The sequence below is a fragment of the Odontesthes bonariensis genome, chromosome 4, assembly GCF_027942865.1.
Source record: "Odontesthes bonariensis isolate fOdoBon6 chromosome 4, fOdoBon6.hap1, whole genome shotgun sequence".
Taxonomy (NCBI): domain Eukaryota; kingdom Metazoa; phylum Chordata; class Actinopteri; order Atheriniformes; family Atherinopsidae; genus Odontesthes; species Odontesthes bonariensis.
This window is the reverse complement of record NC_134509.1, coordinates 14400767-14427987: the sequence shown is the minus strand read 5'-3', so window position 1 is coordinate 14427987 and position 27221 is coordinate 14400767. Positions and strand designations below refer to the sequence as shown.

General features: G+C 39.4%; 1 protein-coding gene across 3 annotated transcripts in view; it reads left to right on the top strand.

Moving 5' to 3' along the window:
• Positions 1-27221, top strand: part of inpp4b (inositol polyphosphate-4-phosphatase type II B) — a 162780-nt gene that overhangs the window by 3038 nt on the left and 132521 nt on the right. For 2 of the 3 annotated variants that reach the window (XM_075463122.1, XM_075463121.1), the window contains exons 2-3: positions 6696-6740; positions 22527-22645. In XM_075463122.1, the coding sequence (XP_075319237.1) occupies positions 6696-6740; positions 22527-22645 (164 nt within the window). Of the gene's footprint in view, positions 1-6695; positions 6741-22526; positions 22646-25289; positions 25469-27221 lie in introns of those variants that run through there. The other variant, XM_075463123.1, reaches the window with a different exon arrangement.

Here is a 27221-nt window from a genome sequence, read left to right as displayed (position 1 = left end):
CAAATTCATATAATGCATTAAATACATTAATACTGACTGCATCAAAACTTCTCTTGGCTTCAGTGCCCTGTCCTGAGCATGCAAGGGGCGACAGTGGAGAAAAATCTCCCTTTTAACAGGAACAAACCTCCGGCAGACCCAGAACCAGGAAGGTTAAGAGGACAGGAAAGAGGAGACAATAAGCACCATAACACCAGGCCAGGGATACCTGCTGTGAGAGAAATTGGAGAAACACAAGTTAATAACAACAATAATCTTGGAGAGTAAAGACAGCAGAGTGAGGAAAGGTGCTCTGCATCGTGAGAGGTTCCCCCGTAGTCTAGACCGATGGCAGACCCTGACAACTGGTCCACAAGAGAAGGGCTTGATAACTGAAGGCTCTGCCTCCCATTCAATGTTTAGAAACTCTGGGAGCCACAAGTAGACCGACAGTCTGAGATTGAAAGTGCTCTGTTGAGAAAATATTGAACTGTGGCATCTTTTAGATTCAATGGAGCTTGGTCGTAAAGGGCTTCTTATGTGGGGATAAGAATTTTAAACTATTCTCTGGATTTAACACAGAACCAAAGAAGAGAAGCTAAAATTCGAGAAATATGATCGCTCCTGCTCGTTCTCATCAGAGCTCTCACGGCAGCATTTTGGATCAGCTGGAGGCTCAAAGAGATTTTGACACAGCCCAATAATTAGTCACAGCAACAGCAATAAATGAAATACACACTGCTTCTTTGCAGTATCTTTTTTTTTCTTAACCTTATGAACTGCGTGACATGTCAGCTTCCGGTCTCTCATGTCTGTGCACGTATGATGTGTAATGTGTGATGCCATTTGAAAAAGAATGAAAGAAAGAAAAAAACTTGAGGAATAAGCAGTCAGAATCTGGAGTTCTTAGAAGAATAAAAGATATCTCTAGTTGGTTTCCTGCTACGATAGCAACAGCTCAGTAGAAGGTCAACGAGATGTCTTGTATTCAGCTGCTTGAACAGAGAAGCTGTGTGTCTGTCTGCAGGGATCCTGTGTGAAGTTGTAAGCTGGTGGAGGTGAAGATGGTGCCATTAGTATCGATGCTGTGGCAAATGACTATATAACTGTTTGTTTGTTTTTCTGACAACCCTACTATGAGGTATAAAACTTACATTTACAGGCTGCATTGATACACATTGAATCGCACAGAATGTTTCAGTTTAAAAATGCATTGGGCCTCAATTATACTGTACCCCATATATATCATACTGTGTATCAAATTATTTTACAAGAGAGGGATACAGACCTCTAACATCTGTGGTTTCTAGAAATGTGACCAGTACGTGAAGAGACATTGCTACAGCTGACACGGCAGGTGTGGGAGTGAAACACTAATGAGAACCACCTCATTGTACTTGTGTTCTGTTTTCCTTTAGCATCCTGGAAGACAAAAGGGAAGGCTAAAGCACATAATCATCATGTATGGCACGGAAGACAGGTTTACAACCCTGCATTATCTGTTGCAGGTGAAACTGTTTACCTCCACATTGTTGACGGTAGACTGAAATGGAACTAAACTGGGTGCCGCTCTGTGCTCGAGGTGGGGCTGAATTGGCTTTTTAGAAACTTGCTACACCAGAGGAGGAATCATTATTGAAAGCTGCAACCTAAAATTGATGGAATTTTAATTGCCCAGCGCTTTACATGACAGTAATATTGTGAAGCCAACTGTCTCACTCTGAGCCCTTGTTAACCCTCCACACAACATCTTTCATTGGAGTGACAGTCAAGACCTCCACGGCACCTCCAACTGATTCACAACACTTTATTAAACGCTGGCAACAAAACCATCTGTCCCCTCTCAATCTCCCACAGCAGTAATGTGAGGATAACTCACTCTCTCATTCAGTACCACTTGTCCTAATGGGATGCCTGTCCGTGCAAACATCAATCGAGTTAGAGGTATGTTTGCTTGGCTGATGACTGAATCATCAGAAAGTTTGTGCAGGTGCTTCTGCGGGATTTTTAAACACAGGAATGAGAGGAAGTTTAAGGTTGGACAAAAGTAGTTTGGAACAATGCAGTTAATGTGTGTGTATCTGTGTGCACATCTAGTGTGGAAGAGTAGAGCTGTTGCCTGAGTTTGAATGGTTTATTTAGAGAATACTATTTATATCCCTGAGACATCAAAGCCCACGGTGTACCAGCCACATAAGTAAATCATTTATATCACCTCAAAATCTGAAAGAAGATAACGTTCAAAATATAATCAATATTAGTTCTTGGGTGAGGATTCTGGACGTAATATCTATTCATGAGGAGGATAATCAGAAATGATTAGGATTGTGTACTTTACTCGCTGCATGGCAGTTTATTGAAGCTCTTCTTTGGAAATTGCTTGATTATCTTGAGCCGTGGAAGTCAGTGTTTTGGAGTTTTCCCACAGTTATTCTTGATGCAGTCAGCTGTGAGCAGCAATCACCTGTAAAATCGACAGCCCCACACCTACCTTTCAGTGTCAGCTATGTGCTTGTGAATGGTTAACAGACTGTACAGTGGGTTAGGAAGCAAGGCAATGAGAAGAATGATCATCTATAAGATGGACAATTTAAGCCCCTGTACATTAATTAACTTTGTCATTCCAGAGAAATCACTTACTCTGCTCACAACCATATAAATGATCCTCTCTGCTCCCTTCAGCGTGCCTTTTCCCCCACAGATACCACCCGGAGACATGGGGCTGATAGATTGGCGGTACAGTGGGGCTGTGGTGTTATTTCTGGAGCCAAATGAAACTGCTGTATAGCAACCGGGTACACCTCATTTGCTTTGGGCTCCTCTGAGAGTTACATCTGCATGTGCTGCCTGCCGCCTTGCTGAGCTCATTACCATATTCATAATGCTAGCGGATATCGATTATAAATACCACACCTGTGCCACTGTTCTCACCATATTAATCTACATTGGAGCTGAGAGCATCATCCACTCAAATGAGATATGATTGAGATGGACAGTACAGGTGATTTACCTCTCTCCATATAGTGTTTAATTATTGTGATGAGACTTTGTGTTGTGTGTCAGTGATTCTCACCAAGAGGTTAATGATATGCAATGTGCTTAGTGTCTTAGGTAAAAAAACAAAACAGGGTCATGCTGTGTAATATGTTAATAAAAGGACAATGTAATGATATGCAAATAATCAGAACTCTATACTTAGTTGAAACTAGACAACACATTCAATTTTAAAGTAGTAGATGCTCATTTCAAATTTGATGCCAGCAAATGTGTTAAAAGATGTGGGTGATGCTGCAACGCTTCTTTTAATAACACCTCAAGCAGTTGCTGTGAAATGTATTCAGATCCTTGGGTGGCTGCTCAACAGCTCGGAGCCTCTTTTGTCAAAATATTTTCAGCAGGTCACAGGACAGATCCGGACTGCGGACAGGCCTGTTTGTACCTGGAGTCTTTTACATAAGGCCATGCTCTTCAACATGTGGGGTTGACACGGTCTTGCTGAAATAAGACAGGTCTTTTCTTTTCTTTTGAATGGTAACATATTTTGCCCCTGACCTATTGTGAATGTTATCCCTGTCATGTGTACTAGCACACCTAAAAAAGTCACATACTTACTGACACCAAACTAAATAGTCCTTCTGCCTTTCTAAATTTTGATTAATGAAAACAGGACAGTTGGTGTGTCTGAGGGTGGTGGAAGATGAACTTGCATTTGTGAGTGCAGAGCTCCAGAGTGATCCTTAGCCATGCAGTGATATCCAGCACATATATCTAAATAAGTGACAGCTAAAGTTATTAAAAGATCATCAAGCGGTGTACTTTATTTGGTTCCCAATGACATTAAACTCTCTTGGAGATATATTGGTCAAAAGGACTCCAATGGACTACAAAGAACGTCTGCGCCCTTGAAACTAAAATCTAAAAAAAAAGGGGCATTGACTTTCCACAGCACTGCAGTGTTAAATTCAAATAATTTTCAAATCATTACGTTCGGTCTTACTTCAGATTTTATTCAGCATTTTGGAAACAATTGGTTTGTAACAAATGCTGCACACGTACAATTTGTCCGTCACCTTAGTAACTGGATGTTGAAGCCATGTAATCATATGACTGCTGCCAGAGCTATGTTGAACACTTAGATGTCAGTAAGTCACTCTTTTGTTCTGTGTTGACTGTTTTATAACCCAAGCATCTGGCATGATCCTTTCATAAGTGCTTGATAATCTGCCTAAAAGCTGTGCTTTCAAATTCAGACAGCTGTAAATTCTACTCCTTCTCTTGCCTCTCTGTCAAGATCCACTTGCTTTACCGCATGTCTCACAATCAGTGTCCCCAACCTGCATCAGACCGAGACGTAGCTTTACTTCTTATCTTTAATAATTTTCGCAATGACAGGCATTTGCTGCTGTTTGCTGCCACTCAAGATAAGTCGATGTGTAGCACAGATGGGGTCCTGCAAAGTAACTGGGCTGTCCAGGTGACAGTCCCTAATGATGATCTGGCCCCAGAGGCAGGTTCCAACAGCTGGTTGCATCTCAGCCCATCTCGCTAAAGGGCTCTCTGTTGCCACCACACAACGTGACATCCTGGCTTATTAAAGTTTCATATGCTCTTAACAAGGAAGGAGACAATGACCCCTGAGGAGTGGGATGATGAGAGTGATGTGAAAACCAGATCGTGACATAGAATATTTATTCACATATGTGATAGGCCTGTTTGTGTAAATGAGTGTGTATGTTCTTTACTTGTTCGTGCTCTTCAGTTATTTGTGCACTTGATTAATTAGATGTTTACGGTACTTGTATGCATAACAAATATTGTGCAAAGTTTGCATAAGCCAGTTTTTTCAAATGCAGCTTGTTCTAACAAGCATAGCGGCTTGTCCAATGTTACTTGTCAATATGAAGTTTTATTTACAAGAATGTCAACATATAATGCATGAATCGAACATTTGATGCTTTTTTTTTTTTTTTTTAACTTGCCGTGCCTGATTGGGCAAGTGACTCTCAAAAAGCAAAAAGCATTTGGATTAACAGGAAAAAGGTGTCGTGGTGTCATCCATAATAAACATGTACATGCAATCCTAGCAGTTTTTCATTTACCTCTGGAAACCAGAGGCTCAAAGATGCACACCAAGCCCTTACAGCTCACCATGATGACAACCAATGGGATCAAAGGCCTTACAAACCAACTGACCTAACTTGACACACAGATAAAGCTAAGAAATAATAGTGACTGTAAAACAAAAGCCAACAATTTTTGCTCTGTAAATGATCCCCATTTTTATAAAATATCCATTACCTGGGGTGATTACCTGTGTGGCTCTCATACATCAGTAACCATCAAGTATCTGTGGCCCATTAGTGGAGTTGATGAGCCTTACAGAGGCCAGTTGTATCCAGGCACTCGAGGAAGAGCAAAAGACCATTTAGTGGTTTAGGCTCTCTGTATGCGTTGCACTGTCCTGCAGGTGTTTCATCTGTTTGGTGTTTGAATGGTTGTCTGGACTGGGAGAGTGATGAATGAGAGAGAGTCTGGTGACGGAAGATGGAAACAGTCACACCTCTGCCCGTCATTTTGCTGTGAGCCCTCAAGGACAATGCCTACCCGGAAACTCTTTTTCTAACTCTGACAAAGTTTGCAGTGGTTTTGCATAATCTGAATGAGCAGTTTGGGGAGCCAGTCATGCTCTTAGTACAGTTAAGACACGGTATACTCTGCAAGGCTCCTTTTTATAAATTAAAACAGTTTCCAACTCATCTGTGTTTCTGCTTCCCAATCTACTTTATATGCTGGGTCTATGATTATCCCCATTGATTTAAAGGAACACTTGTATTGGGTTGTAATGATTCAGTTGTGTTGATGCTGAGGGGTGATGACCCAAATGCAGGATTCTGGCTTCTAAGTGAGCATTGTTGCATAAGCAGCATTTAACCATCAGGCTGCGATTCCACTAAAAAGGATGAAGGCAGGCGTTCAGACTGCAGGATGTGACTGGATATGAAGAGAACCGAGAGTGGGGCAGGCAGGTTGGGATGAGGAGTGGCTGATCATATGCGGATGGACAAGGCTGGCAGGAGAAGTATGTGGAGATGCAGGACTCTGAGCACATACAGAGGACCAAGAATTTAAACAACATGAGGACAGTAAATGAGTAACTGGCTTGGACTTTTCAGACATATTGTAGCACCAAGTAGTGGAGTCTGCAGAGGAGTGAACGGCAGAGCTTGAGTGTATATCCTGTACGGGTTTGATAAATGATGCCTCTCAGGTGTGCAGGTGGAGAGGCGAGACCAGAGCATTACGCCTTGATTCACACACATACTCGCACACATACCGATCACAGGGAGGAAGGACAGCAGTAAACCGACAGGCAGCTCGAAAGAGGAAAACAGGAAAGAGGCACAGGCGTGTCAATTCATACAGCAAGTCATTTATAAACATCCTCAATTTTGATAATAATTTGAAGGAAAATATAAGTATTAAATTGTGTTTATTTTTTTCCAACAAAAGTTGGAATTGGAATATTTACAGTTTTGGGATAGAAAACCAATTATTTACATTTTTCATGTCAACTGTTTCTGGGGAGAAAAGGACATTTTTAATTTTTTTCATTTCTCTTGTCTAACAAGATCTAGATAACTGATAATCATGACTTCAACAGTTCAAGTTCTAGATCTCAACTCCACTCTGCCTTTCTTGTTTTCTCTGTTTTACAGGTGTGATTCTTACACCAAATCTGCATCAGGTGGAGTTCAGCCTTGGTAAGTCCTTTTAACTGAAAATCGGGTTATCCCCCTTTATTACATAAAATATCAGATGAAACACATGCAAGCCTGTTTGCAGTGTTACACTTTCAGTTCTGTCAAATCAGTCTGGGCCAGAAACGGCAATGGGCTATCAGTCTTCATGCTCAAAATAACTCCCAATGTCACTGTTGTTAAACACAAATTTAGCACAAAGTCAAGGTTACATGACTGCAAAAGTCAGTCAGTATTATTGGCAGATCTGCATAGATATTTATTCTTTTCTCAGTCCTGACTCTTGCACTCCAGGTATGTTTAGAAAGAACTACAGAGGCACCTCACATTGAAAGCTTGAGGCAGAATAGTGAGAGGGTACCTTTGAACTTTTTGCTGAGAGAGCCCTATTCATTTTTCATGCAACTAAGATGTTGGAATTCTATTTCTAGACGATTGCGGTTCAGGTTATGTTTTCTAAAGTGATCATCCAAATCTAAATATTATTCCCGTCGCTTTTGACATTCTACACCAGTAGCATCAAAGACTACACATTTCTTTATTTCTTTTTACACAACTGCAACAAAGGCCCTTCCTCTATCCTGTTCACAACAGATGAGAGGATGAAGGAAAACAGTTATTCCAAGGATATGAATAGATCGTATTTCCTTGATGCTTCTGTATGAGGAAAAGATGATTATTTCATCAAAGAAAAATCCTCATAAGGATCACTTAAGTATTAGAACCACAACTGGTGATTCTTACTCATATTAAATTGCTCTCAATATAGCAGCTAATTTTCCTAACTGTAGCTAACAACTGGTATTACAGTGTGTTCATGTGTTACAATAGTCACACAAATTGAGCATTCAGACAAAACAAATAAAATGTTTATACCTCTTTTTCTAGGTTTCTAGATTATCCTCTATCTGTTCAAATTTGACTGAATTTGCACAATTTGCGCTCGAATACGAAAACTGCTTGAATGTAAGTGATCAGTCATGGTAAAAAATACTGCTGACAGTTCAGCTGATTAAGTGCCCAGTGTCTAGAACATTTATCTTACCTATACTGTATCTGTCAGCCATCATGGCAAAATGTGATATATGTTTTATTTCTAACGTCTAGTGATTGTCTCACTTTGAAATATATACTTTTAATCTCCGTAAGGAGGTGTAATGTTTTGATTAGTCAAAAGTGTAATTGAATTCAGAGAAAATGGAAAATGATGAAAGGCAAGTAATACTAATTATTGAAAAAGCAACATGAAAAACAGATACATAATTCGGGTCTTTATTAAAGATGGGATATCACATAAATGGCTTCATGAATCTGTTAAGACAGTGCCATCCAGACAAAGTTCATTCTTTTCTTAATCATCTTCTCTGCTTCACTCAGATTTACCCAGAGATAAACAGTGCCTGTGCAGATTTGGATATTCACACAAGATTGTACAGTACTACACGTGAGATATGAAGTTTGAGTCTACTTCCACAACATGTTGTCAGGTCACGTCATGCTAAACTAACATGGCCACGTAGATGGACTGAAACAGTTAAAGACATTGATTTTCTACAGGTGTGTTTCTTACATGTTAAATAACTGTTACTGGATTCTTTTTTGCAATTTTTTTATAGTGCTAAAGTAATGAGTATAGGTTTTTATCAATTCTGTTTTTATTTCTGTGATGTCACATCCCACAACTCTAGGGGGAACCAAAGAGCAAAAACCGGCTCCATGGTACTGAACATAATGGAGTTGACAGTTTGTAAAGTGCCGTGGTTTGTTTACGTAATGGCAGTGTTTAGGTGTTCTCTGAACAGCAGATCACATGCCAAAAAAGAACCCAATTATCTATTATTTATTTATCTGACAACATTCTATGTAGATTTGTGCCATCTAGAAAGAGGAGTATAAATCCTATTAAGTTGATTGAGCCAAATTGCCGTTGTGCACTTTAAACTCGTCAAAATAGCTTAACCTGATTTTCAGCTGGTCTTCAGTGGTTGATCTGAGTTAGAAGTAACTTTTAAGCATCATAAACACACATAGTGGGGCAAGATTGTTCTGTGTTAGATAAAAGCCAAGGCAGTCAGTGATTTGAGGAAGGACATAGTGCTCTTGCTCGGGCTCATAATCATGAATGAGCTGCATCTGTTCTATATTCCACAGAGAGGAAATATTTGTGTAATATACTTTAACTGTTTTCAAATATCAATTTGTGTGTGTGGGAGAGGCACTAAAACCACCCCCGTAACATCACAGCCAATTAACATTTAATTATGTCTGCGGAGGAACATGTTTTTTGATTGGAATAAAACTTTCCTAAAGACTGCAATCATCAAAGGGGCACTCATTTAGTTGATCACACTGAGTTCCTGCCCAGTCTCATGGCAGAGGCGGGAAATTGTCACAAAAAAGAAAACTTTATATTTGTAGTGAAATTAAATGATGAAATCTTTGATAGAAATGTATTTAATAGAAGATATGGTTTGTGTGTCTGACATGTGTCTGACAGACAGACACACAAAGGACAGCAGTATTATTATTCATTATTATGAAAGAAGTGACAAAGTGGTAGACTGCTGTTCTTTTTGTATGTTGTTTACTGCTTCTGTTTCGAAACGCATATCTAATGAAGACACGAGACCACTAGACAAAGACCTTGGCTAGAGGAGCAAATAACTCAGAGTTGGTTGTATACTGAACAGCTCTCAAGTCTTGCCTTACAGAAACATTTCATTTACACAAGTACGCATCACTGTTATTTGCATAGAAAATACAAAATGAAATAAAGCTCAAAAATGGTATCTGGGTATATATGCACATGCACATTTATACACCAATTCCAAGAACTCCATAACTTTTATTGAAACACATTACTTTGAATACGCTTGTTTGACCTTTTCTTTTTCTTTTTCTTTCTTTTCTCTGAGCTTTGGTGTTTGGGCTTTTTCTTCTCTCGAAGTCGATCCATTATACTCCTCAACAATGGTATTTGAGTTCAATTGATTCAAGGCAAAGCCTTTGAAAAAAAATACATTCGCATCGTTATTCAATCTAAAATTTCCTTTCTAGATGATACTTTCTGGATAAATATCCTAAAGTTCACACGTACTGTGACTGCCAGCTTGGCACATTTTAATCAGAAATAATTCCCTTTCACAAGTCATAAAAGAAACTGCAGACATTAAGCATTTTTTGGATAAGCATTCAGTCTTTTTTGTTTGAGTGATGAGCTGCACTGTGCAGCAGGTGAAGGACATCACCGCATGACAGCCCTTACTCTCCCTCTGTTTTTCCCGCTGGCAAACAGGTGTGCAAAGCAGTGGCACATGCAAATAATGTTGTCAAATTAATTGAAGCGTTGAAATAATTATCATGATGAAAAAGCGTCCTCTGGAGATGAGCATATATTTGTCTCATATGGCAACTCCCAGGGCTCCCCTCCAGATTAAATGGAATTCAGATTCATTGTGGGGTCACAGAGGCCTCCTGCATGAAAAATCATCTGCAGTAAATTCATCTTGAAAGACCTAAATGTATTCCAATCACACAGAATAAACACAGCATCGTAATTGAAGCCTCCAAGGATGGGCAAACATTATTACTCCAATTGCTCAATTGTTATGGTAATTTAGGAATTAGTCCCAGTATACCGCAGTTGAGTCACTTGACTAAAACTGCAAGTCACGTCATTGTTGAATTAATTTTTACCAAAGCTAAGGCAGGCAATTCAACAATAAATGGCCAAAAGTCTGCAAATATAATTTACTGAAGGTGCTCCAGATTTGCTCATTCTTTTGCTTCTCCTATTTAATCCATTATTTGAATCTCTGACATTTTAATGAGACCCCCCCCCCATTATCTCCCCTTTCACTCTTCCTTCCTCTAAACTCTAAATGTATCTCCAAGGGATTCTCTTGTTCTCTCTCTCTGTCACACTCTCTGTTTCCCTTTCCTGTCACCCCCGTCCATGGTCATAATAGTGCTGACCTGCAGGGTCAGTCCAAGCATCAGTTCGCTGTCAGAGAGCCAGTCTGATGATGCATGGTTGAGCACCTTTTTGCTTTTCAGTCACCAAACTGGGCGTGGTTACTTTTTATCCACCTGGCTTGTCATGCACACGTTTCCAAGGGTGACTTATTGGGACAATCAATACCTTATCTGCAGATTGTATATGCAACAAGCCTTTCAGAAAGTGGAGACCAAATCCAGTTAATGCATGCTGTTGTATGCATTTGTACAAAGGGTATGGAAATATTTTCTATAGACGTATATTAAAAAAAAAATTTTTCTCTGTTTATTTCAGCATGCACATTTCTAAAGCTTTCCTCTTGCATAAGGAAATCTGACACTTTCAAAAGAGCAGGCACAACATCCTGAAAGGATATGGGAGAATATGGAACTGGAATAAGTCATAGGAGATGATGTATGCTTGAGTTCTTCTGTGCTATGAGGTATTCTGTCCATTGCTCCCTTGATATGTGGAAACGGCTTTGCCCCCCCCCCTCCATTTTTTAAAATTCAACACAAGTAACACACAAAACAGTGGAAAATATCCACAATATACAAAAACACAAAATATAACTAATATTCAAAAGAAGAAATTTAGTACAAATCAATTAACATTGACCAAAACTCCAAGTACAAAGAAAGTTTGTAAACAGAATCCAATGATTTGTGACTCTCACACCAATATTTTCTCCACAGTGGCACATAGAAAACATATCAAATAACGACTATGTGACACTTTATTACTTCATTAAAGAAAAATAAGTGGTACTAACAAGAAACAGCTGGAGGAACCTGCTGCAACTAATTATGTTTATTGGATTAAGGTCAGTGACATGATTGGGTATGAAAAAAGAGCACCTTAGAGAGGCAGAGTCTCTTAGAAGTAGATTCAGAGAATCTGGAGACATCTCTGTGCACAAGGGACACGGCTGAAAATCCATATTAGATGCTCATGATTTTCGGGCCCTCAGGCAGCAATGCATTAAAAACAGATATGAGTCTGTCCTGAAAATCACTGCATGCTCTCAGGAACACTGCCAGAAACCATTGTCTGTGAACAAAGTTCACTGTGCCATCCACAAATGCAGGTTAAAAGCACCAAAGCTCATTTAAAATAGTTTTAGCCAAAGTGGAGAAGTGTTCTGTGGTCAGATGAATCAAAATGTAGAATTCCTTTTTTGAATTCATGGAGGCTGTGTCCTCCGGACTAAAGAGGAGAGGGACTCTCCAGCTTCTTATCAGCACTCATCTCTGCATCTCTGATGGTATGGGGGTGCATTTATAATTCTATATTATTTAACTTTATACTGCATCAATGACAACAGCATGGCTTTACAGTAGAGGAATCTGAGTTAGAGTGGCCTGCCTGTAGTCTAGACATTTCACCAATCAAAACCATCTGGAGCATCATGACACATAAAATACAACGAAGAAGATCCAGGACTGTTGAGCAGCTAGAATCTTATATCAGATTCAAGAATGGGACAACTCCCCTGTCCCAAAGGTCCAGCAACCGGTCTCTTTAGTTTCACAGTTTACAGATTGTTTTTAAAAGAGCAGGGGGGTGCTGCACAGTGGACCTGTCCGAATTTTTTTGCGACATGTTGTGGCCATCAAACTCAAAATGAATTGCAAAATGCCTCACTTTGAACATTTGATATTTTTTCTATGTTCTATTATGAATAAAATGGAGGTTTATGAGATCTGCAAATCATTGCATTATGTTTTTATTTCCATTTTACGCAGCATCCCAACTTTTTATTACTGGCTGTTGTACATGGGTTTTCGATCCTTAATATTACAATATATGAAGCCCGTCCTGATCCACGGTGAAATGTACAACCAAGACCACTCTCAGAATTTTAAGAGTGATTTTAAATTAGTTTAAAATGAACATGTTATTCTGGTTGTCATCACACTTCTTTCAGTGTCATCATGTACTGCTCCACTGGTGCCCAAGTTTCATTATATTCAGTCTTGTTATTTTGGAAATATTTTGGAATATGAAAGCTGCATTTTATAATCTAATATTTTCAATGCAATTTCAATTGCTCAGTGATTTATTCTCAGAGGTGGTCTTTTTGTGCAAATCCAGGTCTTAATAGTTTTGTTCTTTTGTTTCCACAAACAGTGACGGATGAATATTTTTTATGTGCTGGTTAAAGTTATACCCCAGTGTACATGACGTTTGTTGGGCCAAACCAAAGTTCTTTTAATTTTTGTCCCATGACATGTGAAGTAAATTGCACCTGCACTTCACCAGTGTTGCATTTTGATTACATTTTGTCTGCGCTTATGGCCGTTTCTCGACTGAGTTTGAGTGTATAACATAGTGTATAATTTAATCTGTTTAATATTTCAAATGATCTAAGTTTGTTTTTCTGCTCCCGAGATGTGTCGTCCTTGGTTGACTCCTCTTTTAGCTCGGGCATTAAATAGATCTTTACTTCTCTCGTTTATTGGTGTGTACACAATTTTAACTATGATTTTGCGATACAAGTTATTGATTTTTTTTATTGAGTTATTGATCTAAATTTAATATGTCCATGGGAATTTGAAAATATCTTGTTGAAAAATGATACAATGATATTGTATGGCTTTGTTCAGTTTTCCTCTACTTTTCATTTATTCAATTTGATCACATAACCGCTGAGCTGGTTAGAAGGAGGTTGTTGCATTGACCCCATGTAGAATCTGTAATACCACCAAAAAGGGGTAAGGGATCATTTGCACATATCCAAATATTCACAGAAAGTCTTTGATGGTTTTCTATTTTACTTTTTATCTTTTTTAATAATTGTCTATGTCTTCAGCAACTGTAATTATCAAAGTTAGAATATGTCTAAATCTGTAGTTAAAACTGAGCAGCTCATTTTATTGTTGAATTTAAACTATTAATTAGTTTTTTCATTTAATTGACAATTTTAAGAAAAATTCCTTCGGTCTTTATGGGGGATATTCCAGTCATGTATTGGCAGTCAGATTTGGAAGTGCAGTTGAATAAAACAATATTCAACCATCAGATTATTTGCAGATGGGAACGAACAGAACAAGAAATGTGCAGAAAAATCACAATATATTCGAAATGCTATCTTTGTGGGTTTTGGAACAAGACCCAGATGATTTTCAGCTCACATTAAAAAAATCTGACACTCCATTCTCACTGCTATTTCTGAATTCCAAGTTTGAATTGGCTTAAACTCAAATAGTTTTTTTCTTTTGGCACATAGAGAGATTAATGTCTTGGGGAACTTTAAGATCAAGATCTGTTATTCAGCTGTCAGTTATTTGGATATATCCAGACAGCAGGCTTTGTTTCATCTCTCCTCAAAAGACTCAGCACTGCTGGTCTCCCTTTCCCTTAAGGAGAGAAATTTAGAGGAAATATTGTAGTAGTAATCAGATCTTAAGATGACTATCAAGCTGCTGAAAAGAGCTTTGGGAAGAGGATTCTTGAATATATGATTGGCTTTGGGACCAGAGATAGTGCTCACTGATCACATAAATAGAAATAAGCTGCTTCAAATCAAAACTTTTACACAACACAAATAATACTCCACTTAAGTGTAATTGAATGAATTGTCAAAAACCTGCTCTGAACATCTCCACATTACACACAGTGCTGACTAAAAGTGTTCAGACTTTTTCACATTTTCTAATTTTGTCCCATTCCGAGTCATTTGATTCCATTTGATTGATCTATGTCCACTCGTACTCCGCAATAACAAAGCAAAAACAAATTGATGGAGGGACAGAAATACCCCATTTAAATGAGTACTCAAACCCCCTTTTGTTTTGATTTGACAGGAGGAATTTAACTCGGAGGCCTTGCATCTGCAGCTTGACTGGAGTTAACTCGGAAATAAATCAAATCACCTGATTGGATTAATGAGGCACACAGTAGATAATAAACTGTATGTCCGATTTTTTTTTTGAAACCCTAGATGTGAAGTCAAGAGAATTGTTCACAGACCTCTGAGACAGGATTGTGTTGATGCACATGCCTGGAAGGATCTGAATCCTTTCTGCTACACTGAAAGAGCCCAAAATCACAATAGTATTCATTATTCTAAAATGGAAGATGTTTGGAATAACCAAGACTTCCTAAATCTAGCTGTTAAGCCAAACTAAGCAATCGGGGACAAATGCCCTGATCAGACCGGTAACCAGCAAGAAAATGGACGTTATGAATGAGTCCCTTTGCGAAGACAGTGCAGTACTACACTAGTCCTGACTTTATGGTAGATTGGCCAGACCGATTTTGCTCCTCATTGAAAGAGCCACCTCAAGCTCCTGGGAACTCATGCAATGCATGATTGAGCTACATGGCCATGATTATCAGAGGCTTGTATGGAAGAAACCAAGTAATCAGCCTCACATGATGAATACAATAGTTTTAGACTTGATTGTGGCACCATCATACTCTACAGTTGTCAGAATGAAGAGGAAGATGGATACAGAACAATACAGAACATTCCTGGCAGAAAAAGAAATGGTCCAGAGATGTTCAGGATGTTCCCCAGGTTTGAGAAGGTTTGGATTACAGAAAAACAATAATACCAGGCATACCACCAAGAAAGCTCAGGAGTGGCTCCAGAAAAACTATGGAAGTCCTGGAGTGATGGTATAAGACTGAACCTGAACCCTGGGAGAAACTTCCAGGGGAAGCTGTGCCAAGTTTGTAGGACAACTCAAAATAAGCCACTATGGCTACTAATTAGGCTTTAAATACTAGCTCTGATAATTTATAGTTAGTAAATTAAATATATATAACACTTGGATGTTTTTATATTAGCAGAACACTCCCAGAAGTGTTTTGGCTTTGACATAGTTGAGCACTGAATGGAATGAAGAGGTAACATAAGTAAATCCATTTTAAGATCAGTTAAAACACTGCAATTTGAGGCAGATTTGAAAAGGCCTGAAACTTCCTGTATGACATGTTGTACATTTTTTGTTCTTATTATTATTATTCTTATTATTTTTATAAAATAATCTTCACAACCTCACAGGGGCGGATTTCTGCTTTCATATTTAGCGTTTTACATCGTAAGGCTCTAGGCCTTAAAGCTATGGTAGGTAATCCTAGAGAGCTAGCAAGAGAGCTAGCAAGATTCGAAAGTGTCCCCTCCTCTAAGCTCCACCCCCCCCCTCCCCATTCCGTCAGTGCGTCATCCAAAGCCGGTAGAACCGCATGCGCACACGGAGCAGGGAGCCGACAGAGGGGGGCGTAGGCAGAAAGCAGAGGCATCTGATTGGTTTTTGTAGGCGCTCCAATCCGCTGATCTCGGATTGGTCAGCTTTTTCTCAGTCCTGCAGCTGCCACAGAGGTCTGATTATTTTCGTCCCTTTTTCTAAATACATCTTGTATAGATTTCTCTCAGGACAGACGGACCATTTCACCCAGTATTACAAAATGTGTTTCTGAACAGGATTACCAACCATGCCTTTAAAGGTTAACAAGGATGTCTTTTTTAAAAGATAAGGTGGAACCAATGTATGAAAAGGTTTTATAAATAACTATAGGGGAAACATCTTATCTAAACTGGGGGATTTGCATTTGTTTTATTTTCAAGATCTAGCATCTAAATTGTGAAGTTCAAATGAAGTGGTACCAGTGATTCTGAGCAGGACATGCCCAAGCAACAACAGAGCTGGTGTATTTAAACCTCTGTGGTGTTGTGTTTGGGATTGTGCACTTTTTTTTTGTCTTCTTTCCATGATTTTGATGAAAGTGTATTTTTGTTTCATCAGTCTGTGGAAACTTTCCTCAAGAGTCCCTCTGGTTAATTTTGATGTGTTTTTGCACACGGAAACCTTCCTTTTTGTTTTTGTGCCTCACCAGGGTGACGAATCCTTCAAAGTTTTGGTTGTGACAGGTAAACATGAATGATTATGTCTTTGATAGCAAGTTGAGCTGCGATGGAGTCGTAACTGTGCTTTTCTTCACCTTGCAAATGATTTTCTGCTCATTGATCTGTCAACACGTGTTATTACAGAGGGAAACCACATGTGCACTTTTGAGTAATAAATATCTTTGTATTTTAGAAGTAGATGTTTTTTCCCTTTTCAAAACTTTTTTCAGCCTCATAACCTTCTTCACTCATACGTTTCTGATTCACTCTTTGCTCCCTGCTGAAGTGGGAACCCTACTAACCGTTCTTCAGGAAATATTCAGACAAAGGGTTTCAGCTCAAGAATGTAGGGACAGCATTGTCAGTCGTAAAACACTTTCCAGTTAAATATCACAGAATGAGATGTGGAACTTTTGAATCCTCGTGACTCTCATGATCAGACAAACCCTGGAGAATTAAGGGGAATTAGCAAATGTAATTTAGTCTTATCAAAAGGCAGTTTTCAAACTGATGTCACATGGTTTGAATGTAATAGATGATGAACAGATGTTTCAGGGTCTGACCTTTGGTACATTTGGCTCTATATGGGATTTAGTAAATCTGAGGTAATGTTATTGTGTCTTTTTTTAACTGGTTATTAGTATTTTGTATATGTGTACAAGTTCATGACAAAGATTTTGTTCATTGCTGTGAATGAGGAATTTAGCTCTTTGCCCCAAAACAATATGTGTACTACATCTGGGTGTATCTGGATATCTGCTTTCTGTTTGCTGTATTTTTTAACGTTATGTGCAGAGCACAGCTTCATGATCAATAACATATCTAATAAAGCAGACATATTTTGAAAAAATCTAGTTTTCTGTTCTTCAGAAGACATATTGGGGTGAGTTAAGTTACTAACAACTTAAAAAGCTCCCATAAAATACAATCTTAGCGCTTTGTTTTGTGTCCTGTATGTTTGAAAATATTGCATATTCACTATTATGTTCAGATTTTCAGTGGCAACCTCGACCTCTGTGCTCCGTCCAGTCGCATCCAACCTGCTAGAACAATGAAGCCAGCTTTGCGTGGAAATCTTTTGTAGTCAGCTGAACTGAATTACCTGCATCTTACTGCATCAACCCCCAGCTTCAGAGAATATAAGAGTATAATAGATAAGCTTTATATGTGAAGACAATGTTCCAGCAAGAGTTAGCAAAAGTGTGTGCATGTAGCAACCATTTTATATCGGGCCGTTTTACCAACATGAGCGAGTTCCACCTCTCTGTGGCCAGACTTTAGACAAGGTAAAAACAATTTGAGAAATAATGTGGCAATTTTTTTTTTTTAATATGAGTTCTTTGCTGTTCAGTACGAGTTAACTCTAAGCTGAAGTACAAACTTCAAGGGAGTCATCACTGTGACTCTCTGAGAGATTAACATGGTCATTACGACATCATTACATTTATTTTAATAATATTTCCAAGTCTAACAGTTACGTTCTGTAATTGGGACAACCCGCAGCTGTCGATGAGGTGTATTACGAGGCTCTTGCCATTGCAACAATTATACGCAATATTGCTTGTGCCTTCTGGTCAGTTTCATCTGCTGTTAACATTGCACGTACAGTTTATTAGCATCTTTTGATAAAGATTAATAAATGGCATAATTATGAGGTAAGCTGCATACATCTGGTTGGTCCTTTACTGCTGATGAGTAAACTTTGCTTGGTGGTACTGATAACTATGTGCTAGAGTGCTAAACAGTGTCCCTTGTGCGGTCAATAAAGTTGTTATATAGAGAGCTTGAGTGTTATTTGTGACTGAAGGAACTTGCTTCTTTATATTTGCGTTTATTGAATTGCACAGCACAGCCCTGCCCTAAGTTTTCATAGCGCGTAACGTACTGAAACACTTCCCATGCAGTGGGTTGTCCAACAGCCAAAATAACAGTGTCTTCTCAGCCAATGTATGAATGTACAAAAACTAATTGTTCATCAAGTTCCTGTTAGAGCCTCGATGGTCAAAGTTTTCCGTGAGCTCCTTCTTGTTCAGGTTCTGACTCTGATTCAATCTGATTCGCGGTTCTATCAAAGACAGTTCTGTTCTGTTTGGTAAACGTTCTTTCTCCCTGGCTTCGCTCACCAGTTGCCATTGCAGGGAGATGCCGTTGTTCATGACCTCAAGAAGAGAGGGCAGACAAAGTGGTGGAGTGTGAAATTTGCTCACTTCCCACACCTGAAAAAGACTTAGACCAATGGATATTTTGACCAAAGCATGTCTCATACATTTTAATATATACATAAATGTATAAAATGCTTTCCGTGACTATTACGACAATAGGACAATAATGACGGCTGGAGGCTTAAGCTGTCAAATCGTTTTTAGATTTTGTTTTTATGAACTTCAGAGGCTTAAAAATAATGGCTCATGTCAACATTGATAATTCTGTCAGGTTCTTAAGAAAAACTTGTCAGCTTTTAGGTTGTTTTCAACACTGCTTTGGTTTTATTTACAGGGGGCCTTAGGTGTTAAAGGGTTGAGGCAAAAGGTACATAGTTAATAGTGTTTGATTTGAAGGCTTTGAATTTTGTTTTATACTCAATGCTTAACTTAGTTCATATGGTAAATATCAATAATGCCTGATGTAGTCTGATATAAAAATAACCTTGGTCACGTATATTGTCTTGTTCAAATATAGACACCTTAAAGCAGCTTATAAAATTGAAAAGTGATTCTGTGAAAGACCGTGATTTTTCATAGTAGACATTTTCTCCTTCTCTGATTCAAGGTAATTGGGATTTCCTGACTCCTCACCTCTCAAATACTCATCAAACGCTGCCTTTGTTTGTGTAAATGTTCTTAAAATAGCCAAAACAAAAGTCCGACAACACCATCAGCTTTCCAGTGCTGTTTTAAAATGCATCATTTGCAGTCCATGTGTATGAAGTTGTTTTTAGGAAATGAACCGTATACTGTGACGTCTAAGTGTCTCTGTCAAATGAAGGGCGGAGTGTGCAATGATCAGTCTGAACAGTTGCTGATAAAGAGCATTAATCTTGTTCCACGTCTCACTTAACGCATCAAAGAGTGACTTAAACCACTTCTCTACTTGAAAAATAGCAAGGTTGACATTTTAGTGATGGTTTTTGTGCCTGTTCACATGCCAGTATTGAGATGGACAGATAAGATGCAGCTTTTGGATGCATCAAAGGACGTTTCTAAGCAAAACTGTGTCACTGAAATGTACATAAATGCTGATTAATACATACATTCAGAGCCATATGTGTAGCAGACTGAGTGTTGGTTTTGGCTTTTCATGTGAAGCAGAGATATTGAAAGATTCGAGTAAAGATGGTTCTTTGTTGTTTAATTGCAGTTGAACTTTAGTAATAAAAATGACTGTACAAAAGAGATTATATTGAGGTCTCATCAATGCAAGAGTCAGACTCTAAGTTTATGATGAGTAAAACATCTATAACTTTTTATGACAAGGTTCCTGATGCAGGAATCGTCCCCACATTCAAAGGTACAATACTGTGTAAAGTCTCTGGGCTGTCATATCAAGTTATCAACCTTTAAAAATGGCTGTGCATCCTCTGTGAGTCTGGATGTTCGCAGACTTTGCTGGAGGTGGTTGGAGCTCAGGAACAGTCATTTTTCAGTCAAAAGGTTGCTTAATCGATCCAGACTTCTCCAATTCACATGTCCCAAAGTGTCTTCAAGTGCCCCTTAATGTGCTCCTCACCCGAAACTTGATTTAGGTTAAAGCCTGTAATATCCTGAAGGAATTTCATGATTCAAGAATTTCAAACTCGATACTATGAAAATAATCTATACTCAATTATATTTTCAATATGGGAAAAATGACAAATTAGGAAGTATAAAATAGGACCACCAACACAAAATAGAATGCCACTTTAGACGGTTATATAACATATTTCTCGTCTAGACTGCATTACATTTTTTTGTGATGATATAAAGATGGAATGAATTTTATATGCCTGTTGACTTAAGTATTTTTGGTGTACACATTAGTCACTTTCTAATATCTGATATCTCTTTTTTTCCTCTTCAGCTCTTCCTTCACAATGTGACTCGATGTACTGATTTTTATTATCATTTAGGTCTCTTCTGCAGACTGATTTGTTGCAGTTCAGCACATCTGTTTCTGCAGAGTTTATGCAAGTTTGTGGTCAAACCAGCACTAATTATCCCAGCAGATGTTGGGCTACCACCATAATATACACAGCGTTACTTTCTTTGCTGTATTTTTACCATTTAATTGACATGTTTGACATGTCTATTTTGTGTTGTAATGAGGAGATTCCACATCGTGTTCTCATCATTTATTTGGGACTGCCATGTCTCAGGTCTCGAGGCTTGTTTCTTTTGAAAAATGAAGCTGGAGTGACGATCTGTTTGCTGAACGGACAGGTAGATAGATATCTGCACAGTTTTAATTGTCCCTACCTGTGTTATCAAGATGACAGTGAGACAGGCTTTCTCAAACACAGAAGATAGAAGTGCACAAAGACAGATTCTTGTTCCCTCCTGATGGAAGAAAAACAATTAAACTTGGAGCTTATTTCTAAGTTGCACTAGTTTACTTCCTTGTTAGTCTTCAAGAACGATCTTAAAATGCACTGCAAGTCGTCACCGTCTGAAGCTCTTAGAACAATAAAACAAGTGTAAGTTAGTTTTATGCTGCGACAGCCAGCCAGCTCCATGACGTAAACTCAACAGTGTTCAGCTGTTAGTGAGGTGCGTGTGTTTTCACTATTAGGTTGTGTCCACTGGAGGACACGAAAGAGGCACCGTTAGCATTGATACTGTAGTAAATGATGGAGATGAAGCTCGCTGTTTTTCACTTTCTAAGGTAATGCGTTGTGCACCATCATACTGGTATTCCTCCTTAAATATACAGCCCTCCTGCACTCACAGGCTTAAAGCTATGGTAGGTAATCCTAGAGAGCTAGCAAGAGAGCTAGCAAGATTCGAAAGTGGCCCCTCCTCTAAGCTCCACACCCCCCCCCCCCCCCCCCCCCCCCCCATTCCGTCAGTGCTTCATCCAAAGCCGGTAGAACCGCGTGTGCACACTGAGCAGGGAGCCGACAGAGGGGGGCGTAGGCAGAAAGCAGAGGCATCTGATTGGTTTTTTGTAGGCGCTCCAATCCAAGATCAGCGTCCCGCTGATCTTGGATTGGTCAGCTTTTTCTCAGTCCTGCAGCTGCCACAGAGGTCTGATTATTTTCGTCCCTTTTTCTAAATACATCTTGTATAGATTTCTCTCAGGAAACACGGACCATTTCACCCAGTATTACAAAATGTGTTTCTGAACAGGATTACCAACCATGTCTTTAAGCATAACAGTTGTGACATCAGTGAAGTCAGCTTTTAGGTCATGATTAAGTGATTATGGTAGTGATGAGGACTGGGGCTGGCTGTCCTTGGAATATGAGTGACACATTGCTTTTGATGTGAGAAATGAAAGCGCTGGTAAAACGGATATCGCGCTGCCATGAGGAGCTCTAAGTTGCTTTACTGCCATCTTAATCAACTGCTTAGGCAGCAAAATTCCATATCTGAGTGTACACATTTTTTCTTTCTTTCTTTCAACCTTTGTGATTTGGCGTTGAAGCCTCAGTGCACACAGTAAATTTAACTCTTGGTGATGCAGATCCTTGTGACAGCTAATCTGACAGGTGATGATCATAAACTACAGTATGTAGGGCATTTTTCTTTTTTCTGTCTTTATTTACCTTGATACTATTTTCATGCCCTCTGTTTGTGACCCAGAGTCATGTGATTTGTGTAATTTACGCATGTGTCTTGAAGGATTATTTCCCCTCTCATCTTTCACCCTCTTCTCCTCCCTTCTCTCCTCTCATTTCTCGTCTTTTATCCATTCTCTCCTCTACCCCTCGGCTCTCCCTTCCTCCATCTCTTCCTCTGTGTAGCCTGTAATGATCTGGTGGCCTCAGGCAGAGACAGGAAGCCCAATGCTGTGGTCCAGGTGGCTGTCATAGATCCCCACAAGCAGCAGCTTGTGTCTCATGCCTGCACAGAGATAGTAGAGGTAAGCAATATCACGCACATATATACACACATATGTGCCCTGCCTCTCGGCGACCTTTTGCTGTTTGTTGTTTTGCGGTGTTCCTGGGTCACTGGATCCTAGTTGGTTTTCTCTCCATCTTTGCTTGCTGGCTCTTTTTTTCCACATTTGACTCACCGATGTGGAACAGACAGTGAGCATTAACCTTTTATTTTCTGTGACAGTTAAAGTCCAGATGTCCACATGAACTGCTGTCCACCTCTCAATTAGGGATTGCATATGTGCACAGTGTGTGTTTGTGACTTTGACTGTGTTGAGATTGCAATAAAAGTGTATTTTGCACATTAACATCTTTAAATTTTTCAGTGTTGTTGCTAAGGCAACAGCCACACGAGTGTTTTTTGGACAGCGACAGCTGCCCCCTGTCCCGCTACGTAACACCCACTTACACACATGGACATAGACCAACACACACACACACACACACAATTTTTTTCTCTTTCCTCATATGAGGGCAAAGTTTCCAGACGCATACAAGGGAGACTTTTTTCCTCCTAATCCAGTAAAGCTTAATTAGCATAACCATCTCTTTCAAAGACTGATTTCAACTGCTTTTCCCCTCAGTCAAGGGAACAGCAGTGTGTGTGTGTGTGTGTGTGTGTGTGTGTGTGTGGAAACACAGGATGTGGTAGGATACTGTATGCTGGCTCAGCCAGCTCTGCAGACATACTGAGTGCCGCTGGAGTTTTCATTTCAAGACTCAATATTCAGGATATGGTACAGGATCATGGACTGCTTTCGTCTTTGCAAAAACAGGGTATGTGATTCATTCATTCATTTTTATTTCATGAGTCTGTTACAAAAATGGGATCTGCTACCTAACAAGAGAGTCCAAGATAGTTTGAGGAATATGCTGTGACGGAAATCTGTTTTATTAGTCTGCACAGTATAATAATAAGGAACAACCATCCTATTACATAAACTAGAATCTATAACGCTTCACACAGAAATCAAGTCTGTCAGAAAACCAATAATGGTGTAATGTTTAAAACTGCAATATTAAATAATCTTGTCTCTGAAGTCCACTTTGAATGAATTTAGGAGAACAGACTTACTTGTGAACTTGGAAGGTCTCTCTGAACTTTATGCACATGCACAGCAGCAGATGCTTGTTAACCAAAGCCTGTCGGAGACAGACCTGTGCATGTATGAGAGGGTTTGTGTGTCCTGGGGAGCCCCTCTGTGACGGGGGTGTCTGAAGACAGCCCAACTGCCACTTGTGTTTAACCTGTTGTCACATTCCCAGGATGCCTGCACTCAACAGCTGCTGTTGACTCTGCTGGACACTATTCATGGGATCCGTGTATTATCGGGAATCCTTTACATGTGGTAGGCTATAGAGGTTTAATTCAAAAGATAAATTAAGGAAACCTGCCAGCTGCTCCATGGATCTCCCTCTTGCTTTTTCTATGAATCCCAAGATGCAGATCAGAGGAAAAGGAACCAGAAAGCATTGGCTAATTTTGCATCTGAAAATTACAACAACAGCTGTTTTGTTGCACCCAATGATCTCTCCAGCTGTCATTTGTGCAGTATATTTGAAAAAATATGACAAATTAAGATGACATTATTAAGCATATATTTGTTTTTTAACTTCAGAGACAATAAAATAGTTGATTACCCTGTGAAATAATCTTGAAGTGTGAAAAAGAAAATAACCTGTACCTGGTCAGTGAACACCTCATTAGCAATGCTATGCTAGTACCGGCTGCTGCCATTAAAAGACCACAGTTCCAGAGACTTTCTGTCAGATTAAACTAATCTGCCCAATCTCCTTCAACCTCAACTATAAAAATGGTGATCCTGTCAGGAGAGCCACCTGTGATAGAGATAACTACAGATCACTGTTGCGTTGGAGATCTCAGAAGACTGGTGTTCTTTTTAAAAATGTCTCTTGAATGTATACTTCAAAGGATTGGAATAAATGCAAAAATTTAGGAGTTCACTGCAGTCAAGTGTCTCCTTGTCTTCTCCTGCAAATTAGGATATAGAATGTCCACAACTTGCATAATCTGGTTGTAATAATTTAATAACATGTAATTCATGTTAGTGCATGATTAGGCAGATTCTTTATCTCCACAAAACAAGTATAAGTGTCAGTGAGGATGCTGTATCATAATATACTGTTGGTAAATCACAAAAAACCACGAAGAGCTTGACAAGAAAGTCTGAAGTCCTCATATTCAAGTCAAAGTGGAATAAGTATGAACATTTTCTCTCCTTTTTTTTTATCATGACACAAGAAATTAGAAATTGGGATAGAAAACGCTACATTTTCTGCCAACCCCTAATATGTTCCTGTTGGAAGAGTCATTTCCAAACACGGGTAATGGCTCCAGTAGTGGTGGTACTTGATGGGGAATTGACGTCATGCAAAGCCAAAGAATAAAACAGCCTTTGATGTCACACTAGCCTAGCAAAGAGCCCTGCATCTGGACTGAGTCCAAAAAGTCTACTCTCTCTGTGTATATAATTATGAGTGGTCAAGAGAGGGAGAAAACCCCCAGTGTCGGCAGACTCACTACTCCTTCTTCTTCTAATCTCACACAAACACACACACACACCCTCTTAATGGTTTAAATTGGCTGTCCCACTGAGGTTTGCAACCCAAATGTACAAAAAGACAAGAGAGGGGCAGCTGTGTCCCGTAGCATATGTTGACCACTTGTATGACAGACTGGTTGACTCCTCAGTGTAAATGGAGACAGGCTTACCACTTTAGCTCATCTCAGCCCATCAGCAGGACTAAGAAGATTCAGCTGTGGCTGGCTGCCAAGCATGCTGGTAAGTCTGAATGAGGCCTATTCAGTGTGCCAGTGAGGGATGTGTGTGTGTACCTGTACATTCTTGAGTATAATGGCTCTGTCTGTCCTTTTTTTGTGTGTACCGTGCTGATAATATCCTGATTTGCACTGAGCTGAAAGCGGTGCATTGGTTCCACTGTGTCTGTACCCCGCTGTGCGGAATCAGGCTGTGTGATGTTAGAGCACACAAACCACACAGCCTCATGGCCGGGCGCGAAGATGGCAACGTACTTCAACACTAGTATTACTGTGTGTAGAGAGGTTGAAATCAGAGGTGGTAGACTTGTTTTATTTCCCCCTCCGTCGGCCCTTGGAAGATTTTTAATAATCAGCAGGGTTAGTGGTGCAATGTGTTACATTTAAATGTGTATTTGCAGTTGAACAGCGAATTCTGTGTCTATGTGAATTAGGTAAGCTGCTGTGTGAGGGGAAGATTTATGCTTTGGCTCTCAGCACTCTTAAACATCATTTCGTTGTGTAAGGCTTGGCTACTGGCAGATGACATAAATGAAGAATAACCGTCACACAATAAAGTGTCAAAAGCCGGATTTTCATTGTCCTTTTTTAATTGCATTAATTTAGAAGATGATAATAAGAAAAGAAAAAATGACAGCAGTAAAAGAAAAAAAAAGTCGAAGCTGGCAAACATGAAACACATGTGACTGACCAACATCTACTCAGACTAAAGTTATTTCTTGAGAAGAGCTCTGTCTGTTTTCCTCTTGTGGATGTCCACCACAGTTAATTTTTTCCTCTTCAAGGTTTGTTTCTGCTTCTTCTACTGAATTACAATCACTCACAACTTAGCCACCAGTCATGGAAAAGTGTCCAATTCACATTTATTTTTGCAACTTTTGAAAAAATGACTTCAGATTTGCTTTTCCAGTGAATGAGAAGTCGGCTGATACGTAGTGTGCAGCCACCACAAACTATCAAAATGACTTGAAAGCAGCCTGGTTAGCCTCCAAAGGTTAGGCTTTAATTTTCCTATCAACATGTCAGCCTAAGATCATCCATAGTTCTTCAGTTGGTTTGAGATATGGTGACACTGAAAGCCACAGAGCCTGATTTATGTAATTTTTGTTTTGAAGCTAAAGTATATGAGCTTGTTTCCAGCAGCCTTACTTCAAACATGTGCCTTGTAATGTTTCAGGTCATTCCAGCCAGAATTAAGGTTTAAAGAAATCAAATAATTATAATTAGTATTATTACATTACACTTAGCTGACGCTTTTTATCCAAAAAAAAGCTATTTAGATACAGGGTATTGGTTACAGCCCCTGGAGCAATGTGGGGTTAGGTGCCTTGCTCAAGGGCACTTCAGCCATGGATAGATGTGTAGGGAGAGGTAATGGCGGGATTTGAACTTGCAACCCTCTGATATTAAGTCCACCTCCCTAACCACTAGGCCACGGCTACAATCTCATAGTCACAGTCTAAATGTTTCATGTGAGATCTCATCGGGGATGTTTACAGTTTATTTATGTCACTTACACTGCCCAGACTTAGTTTTTTCCCCGTTTTTTTTACTCTTGGGTGTGACCATTTATTCAAGCCTGTCTGCAAGTCTAAGTCAATCTCATTTCCACTCCCCACTCTGTCCCCACATGGTCCCAAAGGGTTGCATTCTAGAGACGCCCATCAGGGCAAAGTGAAGGAAGAGGAAGTCCCCAGTGTCAACATAAATTTCTTTGAAATGGTACAAACAGACAACACCAAAAACCCAAACAGTTA